This window comes from Entelurus aequoreus, linkage group LG10 (genome assembly GCF_033978785.1).
Source record: "Entelurus aequoreus isolate RoL-2023_Sb linkage group LG10, RoL_Eaeq_v1.1, whole genome shotgun sequence".
Classification (NCBI taxonomy): domain Eukaryota; kingdom Metazoa; phylum Chordata; class Actinopteri; order Syngnathiformes; family Syngnathidae; genus Entelurus; species Entelurus aequoreus.
In genome coordinates, this window is record NC_084740.1 from 39579473 (window position 1) to 39587742 (window position 8270).

Genomic DNA, 8270 nt, shown 5'->3' on the forward strand with positions numbered 1-8270 from the left:
TGAAAGGATTTAGTATAGAACAGGGGTCACCAACCTTTTTGAAACCAAGGGCTACTTCTTGGGTACTGATTAATGCGAAGGGCTACCAGTTAGATACACACTTAAATAAATTGCCAGAAGTAGCCAATTTGCTCAATTTACCTTTAACTCTGTTATTATTAATAATTAATGATATTTATCTTTGTGGAAACACTGATCATCTTAATGATTTCTCACAATAAATATATATAGAAACAGATAAATATCAATATGCAACACTTTATTTTTATATTTTCTCTAAGTGCACATTTTTCAAATTGAACATTTTCAAATGATCACTTCTAAGACAGTCTTGTGAAATCACAATATCCCATTTTAACTAGATAGCCACTAACATTTTTTAACAAATCATGAATTACTTTGCACCATGTTTGTACAAATAACTCATGTAAAATACAAAAGTAAACTCTCACATTTTTAAATCATGTCACACTTTGAACTGGACACCAAATCTGTTATCTGTTTCTTTGTCAGTTAGTGGGAAGCCTGGCATTGCATGCTGTTAACTAGTGTGTTGTACTCTGGTGTGTAACTTGACACTGCAACTCTGAGTGAGTCTTGCAGATGTGCATCAGTGAGGCGTGTTCTGTGTTTGTTCTTGATGAAGTTCATGTCAGAAAAGGCTGATTCACAAAGATAAGATTTTTCCTCATTGTTTGCGGAGCCTTCTTAATCTTTTGGACATATTTTCACAGCAATCTGGCCTTAAGCTTAATTATGATAAATGTAAAATGTTAAGGATCGGAAATCTAAAGGGAACGTCCTTTCGAATGGAATGCAAAGTGCCTGTTTTGTGGACAGATGGACCAGTTAACATACTTGGTGTTGTTGTCCCAGAAAATCTGGAAAATCTAGGCTCAGTAAATTATGATAATCGACTAAGAAAGCTGGACAAAATTATGCAATTATGGAAAGGGAAATCCCTAACCTTGTATGGTAAAATGTCTATTGCCAACTCGTTAATTATTCCTCAATTTATTTATTTGTTTTTGTCATTACCAGCTCCATCACAAAACTTTTTTAAGATTTATGAGCGGAGGGTCTTCGATTTTGTCTGGAACGGCAAACCAGAAAAGATTAAAAGAAAGGTTTTGTACAAAGAGTATGAATATGGGGGCCTGAAACTTCTCAACCTTGAAGCTATGTGTCTGTCTTTAAAAGCATCAATTGTTCCAAAGATGTATTTAAACATTGAGTGGTACACAAATGTCCTGTTGGACAAAAAACATGTACTGTATCAAAAGAAATTGTATCCTTTTTTACAAGTGATCCCCTCCCAGAGAGTCTGCTGGGAAACATGGCGGGGTTCATAAAGGAAACAATCCACTCATAGTGGTGTTTTCAATTTTATGTGCCAGAAAAAAGAGACGATATTTTGCAGCAGTTAATATGGATGAACTCTAATATTGTAATAGATGGAAAGCCTTTCTTTTGGAAAAATATGTTTGAAAGAGGAATCATTTTTGTCAATGATATTATCAATGAGAATGGTAAAATTATGAAGTATGATGAATTTAGAGCTATGTATGGTGATGCTTGCTCAAGCTTTTCATTTTATCAACTAACTGGAGTAATTGGGAAAAGATGGAAACAAATGATTAATTATGGAACTACTAAATTATTAGTTTGTAAACCTCTAATAAGAAATTCTAGTTGGCAAAAAGGAACTAAAATAAATAGAAAAATATATAATTTTTTTTTTAATAAAGAAATCTTTGAAGGCTGCCTCATACAACACAAATGGAAAATGGGAGGACTTTTTTGAATATGACAGAGTCAGATGATTGCCGATTTTGTTGTCAGGAGCCTGAATCCGCCCTGCATTTGTTTTGGTATTGTCATATTGTGTCTTTGTTTTGGGTGGAAGTTGAAAAAATGTGTTTAAGGATTGGTTTGTTTATGAAGCTTAATGTGGTTTCTGTTATTTTAGGAGAGTTCATTGACAATCATGATTTAGTCAATTTAATTATAGTACTCGGTAAAATGTTTATTTTTAAGGCCAAAAACAGATATTCACTTAGTATTACTTTCTTTAAAACATTTATTCAGTATTTTCTAACTTTAGAAAGTTACATGGTTGAAAACGATAATGATGCCAAAAAACATTTAAAAAAAAGATGAGAAGTCCTCAAAGGCTTATTTTGAAAGTATAATTATGTTTATAGATTATATTATATCTGTTGTTGTGTTCCCTAATTTGAGTGACCTGGACATAATCTGGACTGTACATAAATGCTTATTTTGAAAATTTAATTTTGTTTATAAATTATATGCAATCTGTTGTGTTCCCTAATTTTTTTCTGTGTACATGAATGAAGGTGTGTGTTGCTGAGTCCGATTTGGACATTATCTGGACTGGGCCTGGTTTAAAAAACCCTTTAAACAAATCTAATTTCATTGACAACCTGGTCTGTTGAAGATAAGGCCATTTTTAAAAAAATAAAAAAAAATAAGATAAATAATTAAAAAACATTTTCTTGGATAAAAAAGAAAGTAAAACAATATAAAAATAATTACATTAAAAATAGTAATTAAGGAAAATGTTAGTGGACCAGCAGCCTATACAATCATGTGTGCTTCAGGGACTGTGTCCCTTGCAGATGTGTTGTCTATGTTGTGGGAACCAGAATATTGGTAGCAGAAAGAAATAACCCCTTTTGTGTGAGTGGGTGTGGATGAGTGTGCATGGGGGAGGTTGTTTGGGTTGATGCACTGATTGAAAGTGTATATTGTGTTTTTTCTAGGTAGATTTAATTTAAAAAAAAAAAAAACGACATTTTTTTATTTTTATTTATTTATTTATTTTTATTTTTATTTTATTTTTTTAGAACAGGCCCGCGGGCGACTCATCTGGTCCTTACGGGCGACCTGGTGCCCGCGGGCACCGCGTTGGTGACCCCTGGTATAGAACAACGTCGATAAAGTTCGCAACTTTTGGTCTCTGATAAAAAAAAAACCTCGCCCCTACCGGAAGTAGCGTGACGTTGTCAGTTGTTCGCTCCCTCATATTTTCGTATTGTTTTCAATGCAGCTAGAGCGATTCGGACGATTACCCCATTAATTTGAGCGAGGATGAAATATTCGTGGACGAGGAACGTTAGAGTGACGGACTAGAATGCAGTGAAATACATATTTTTTTACGCTCTGACCGTAACTTAGGTACAAGCTGGCTCATTGGATTCCACACTTTCTCCTTTTTCTATTGTGGATCACGGATTTGTATTTTAAACCACCTGGGATACTATATCCTCTTGAAAATGAGAGTTGAGAACGCGAAATGGACATTCAGTGCCTTTTATCTCCACGACAATACATCGACGAAATGCTTTAGCTACGCGCTAACGTGATAGCATCGTGCTTTAACTGCATATAGAAACAAAAAAAATAAACCCCTGACTGGAAGGATAGATAGAAAATCAACAATACTATTAAACCGTGGACATGTAAATACACGGTTAATGCTTTCCAGGCTGGCGAAGGTTAACAATGCTGTGCTAACGACGCCATTGAAGCTAACTTAGCAACCGGACCGCACAGAGCTATGCTAAAAACATTAGCTCTCCACCTATGCCAGCCAGCCCTCATCTGCTCATCAACACCCGTGCTCACCTGCGTTCCAGCGATCGGCGGAAGGACGAAGGACTTCACCCGATGCGTTTGGCGGCCCGGAGACGTAGGAAGTCAAGGTGAGGTCGGCGGCTAGCGCGTCTGCTCTCCAACAAAGTCCTCCTGGTTGTGTTGCTGTAGTCCGCTGCTAATACACAGATCCCACCTACAACTGTCTTCTTTGCAGCCTTCATTGTTCATTAAACAAATTGCAAAAGATGTCCAGAATACTGTGGAATTATGAAATGAAAACAGAGCTTTTTGTATAGGATTCTACGGGGTACCATAACTTCCGTTATACTGACTTCGTCACGCGCATACGTCATCATACCGCGACGTTTCAGACGGATATTTCCCGGGAAATTTTAAATGTCACTTTTAGGGATGATGTTTGATAAGGAATTATCGAGTTCGAGCCTATTATCGAATCCTCTTATCGAACCGATTCCTTATCGATTCTCTTATCGAGTCCAGATAGGTTGTTGTATATGGAAAAAAACACACAATATTTGGTTTAACAAAAGCTCACTTTTATTATATAATAAAAAAATTAAATCTAATAAATACCGTAATTTCCGGACTATAAGCCGCACCTGACTATAAGCCGCACCAGCTAAATTTAGGGGAAAATACAGATTACTCCATATATAAGCCGCACCCGACTATAAGCCGCAGGGTTTTGATGTGTAATTAGCGTAGTATATAGGGGTTCCTGCTACCACGGAAGGGAATGTCGGGACAGAGATGACTGTTTGGGAACGCAAAGCGTCCCATTTATTAACAATAAATCTTTCAATCATTCAATCAAACTTTCACATCTTTGACATGGCGAACAGCATTCATGCAGAGTACAAATAATAAAACGGTGCAAAGTAATACAAAGTGCTCGCCTGTACGTTATCAAAATAACCAGCCTACCGGTATATGAAAAGTCAGTCTTTAATCATTGTGTCATCGTCTTCCTCCTGTGTACTAAAACCACCGAAATCCTCTTCGTCGGTGCCGGAGAAGAACAGGCCGTATATAAGCCGCACCGTTGTATAAGCCGCAGGGACCAGAACGAGGGGAAAAAGTAGCGGCTTATAGTCCGGAAATTACGGTAAATAAATATTGACTGTTACCCACCTAAAAAAATAAAATAAAATAAATATTGACTGTTGTTACCCAAAGTATATTAAGTGGGATTTTTCAGAGAAACAAATATATACAGTAACACAGAAACAAGCTGTCTCTGTGATCACTATAGGTGTATAAATAATAATATAGTGTTAAATAAAATCAGTCCCTTGGGCACAAAACTGCAACTAATACAGCTCTCCAAAAAGTGCACTTCTGCTGCTATTTGACATAACTGTTTATGATGCTTTGACATTTTTGCACTTTATTTCTTTATTGAAAGAACATTCTATGAAGAGAAAAGTTATTTGCAAATGTGGTTACAATGCTAATAAATGAAAAGTTAAAGCTAAAAAAAGAAATACACTTTATTGAGTTAACATTATTTCTTTATGGGGGAAAAATGTTATGAGCTAAAGAATATAACAACTACACTACCCAGCATGCAACGGGAGTTACGAGCATGCGCGGTAACCCCGAAAAGTGTTGCATGTTGCCACGCTGTGAAAGTAAACGTCAAGAACTCAGCCAACACGCCTTGTCTGCATTATTTATAATTAGACAGACAACACATGTACAGTGTGATTTTGTTCTGTTTACAAGGAAAGAAAAACAAAAGTTAAAAAAGGGAGATATGTTGTATATATATATGTATGTGCTGCGGTTGTTTTAAGAACGTTGCGACAGCTGCCGTAAAGGAGGTGCGTTGCTATGTTTCCGGTTGGTCGTAAAAGTGTTCGTCATGTGTTTTACCCTGCTAAAATCTCTCAGTAAAGTTATTCAATGGATTATAGCTTTTGTTTTGAACTTTATTACACCTTGGAGCGCTTTTTCCCGTCCATTGTTTTCCTGCTTTCGCTATCTGCGCCTAATGACTGAGCTACGTGACGTCATTTATTGTGATGTCTCACGGAGCATTTCTGGTCGGGACGGGATTCGAATAAAGAATCAACTCTTTTCCTTTACTATAGTGGTCTCGATAACGGGTACCGGTTCTCAAAAAGGGATTCGAGTCCGAGGACTCGGTTCTTTTCTTATCAAACAACCGGGAAAACCGGTTTCGAGTATCATCCCTAGTCACTTTATAAGTTAACCCGGCCGTATTGGCATGTGTTGCAATGTGAAGATTTCATCATTGATATATAAACTATCAGACTGCGTGGTCGGTAGTAGTGGCTTTCAGTAGGCCTTTAATATAAACAGAGTGCTTTATAACAATTAGGGAGGTTTGTGTCATGTTTGTCCTCCTACAGAAACCATATTAACACAAAAAATATATTTTATTCCCCTCATCTTTTTCCATTTATCATACATTTTTGAAAAAGCTCCAGAGAGCCACTAGGGTGGCGCTAAGGAGCCGCATGCAGCTCTAGAGCCGCGGGTTGCCGACCCTATAGGGGTCATATGCGGTCCTCTCCAAGGTTTCTCAGTCATTCACATCGACGTCCCGCTGGGGTGAGTTTTTCCTTGCCCGTATGTGGGCTCTGTACCATGGATGTCGTTGTGGCTTGTACAGCCCTTTGAGACACTTGTGATTTAGGGCTATATAAATAAAGACTGATTGATTGATTGATATTGGTATTAGGGATGTCCGATAATGGCTCTTTGCCGATATCTGATATTCCAATATTGTCCAACTCTAATTACTGATAACGATATCAACCGATACCGATATATACAGTCGTGGAATCAACACATTATTATGCCTAATTTGGACAACCAGGTATAGTGAAGATAAGGTCCTTTTTAAAAAAATTAATAAAATAAGATACATAAGTTAAAAACATTTTCTTGAATAAAAAAGAAAGTAAAACAATATAAAAACAGTTACATAGAAACTAGTAATTAATGAAAATGAGTAAAATTAACTGTTAAAGGTTAGTACTATTAGTGGAGCAGCAGCACGCACAATCATGTGTGCTTACGGACTGTATCCCTTGCAGACTGTATTGATATATATTGATATATAATGTAGGAAGCAGAATATTAATAACAGAAAGAAACAACCCTTTTGTGTGAATGAGTGTAAATGGGGGAGGGAGGTTTTTTGGGTTGGTGCACTAATTGTAAGTGTATCTTGTGTTTTTTATGTTGATTTAATTAAAAAAACGATACCGATAATAAAAAAAAATGATACTGATAATTTCCGATATTACATTTTAAAGCATTTATCGGCCGATATTATCGGACATCTCTATTTTTTGGGGAGGGAGGTTTTTTGGGTTGGTGCACTAATTGTAAGTGTATCTTGTTTTTTATGTTGATTTAATAAAAAATTAAAAAACGATACCGATAAGTTCCGATATTACATTTTAAAGCATTTATCGGCCGAAATTATCGGACATCTCTAATTGGTATCGATGCCAGTATTTGGATGGTATCAACGGCTGCTTGTTGGTCGCCATTGAGCGCGGCGCTCCAAAGTGAAAGGTCCGACCTCTGTCCAGGGATCGGACCCCGAGGAGGAGGAGGCGGGGGGCGTCCCGGGCCGCAGGGCGTCCTTGTCGGACTTGACCAGCGTGGACGACATCGAGGCTCTGAGCGTGCGGCAGCTGAAGGAAATCCTGGCCCGGAACTTTGTCAACTACAAAGGCTGCTGCGAGAAGTGGGAGCTGATGGAGCGAGTGACGCGCCTCTTCCAGGACCACCAAACCTTGTCGGGTGAGTCGCCGCACGCACGCCCGCTCTGCACCTCCGCTCACCTCCCACCGCCTCTCCCTTCCCCAGTACCTGAGGGCGAGCTCCCCAGCCCGGAAGGCAACATCTGCCGGATCTGCATGGACGCGCCCATCGACTGCGTCCTGCTGGAGTGCGGTCACATGATCACCTGCACCAAGTGCGGCAAGAGGATGAACGAGTGTCCCATCTGCCGGCAGTACGTCATCAGGGCCGTGCACGTCTTCCGCTCCTGAGGCCACACCGCGCAGGTACCAAGGCAGCCGTCCCCTCCAAAGACGCAGCAGGCTTTTATTTTGTAGGGCTGTGGAGGACAGGGCTATCTCGACCTTTGACCTGTTTGCAAGACCCCTCGTCTTTTTTTAACGAGCGTTCGCGCCGCGCCGCTAACATCCTGAATGTAAATAACCTCCGCTCGGCTAACCAGGACCGCGCGTTCCTTTGCGCTGAAGACGTGACAAAGTTGCACTCGAGAACTTTATTTTTTTGGAATGACTTGAAACAAAGTGAAAATGTTCCGAGGCGCCTGAACGCCTCTCCTCGTCTCCTCGTCTCCTCGCTCCTTTTGTACTAAACGCATTTTGTAAATATTTCTTTCTCAGCACTCAAACTTGACGATCAAAAGATTGATGCTAACATGCAAGTCTAATAAATTAAATCCACTTTCTTTATTTTCTTTTGTCACAATCTCATTATTACAAAGCAAAAGTTCAGCCGACCAACGCAAACTTCTGGGCGACTTTATGCAGCGTGTTGTTCCTCGTTTGGTTACAGCCTTATTCCAAAATGGAATACATTCATTTGTGTCCTCAAAATTCTACACAAAATACCTC

The 8270-nt window shown here is 38.9% G+C and overlaps 1 protein-coding gene across 1 annotated transcript in view; it reads left to right on the top strand.

Annotated features, from left to right (window-relative positions):
• Positions 1-8108, top strand: part of rffl (ring finger and FYVE-like domain containing E3 ubiquitin protein ligase) — a 19590-nt gene extending 11482 nt beyond the window's left edge. The window contains exons 5-6 of the mRNA XM_062060837.1: positions 7209-7422; positions 7489-8108. Coding sequence (XP_061916821.1) covers positions 7209-7422; positions 7489-7673 — 399 coding nt within the window. The 3' untranslated portion in view covers positions 7674-8108. The remainder of the gene's footprint in view (positions 1-7208; positions 7423-7488) is intronic.
• Positions 8109-8270: the final 162 nt, after the last annotated feature.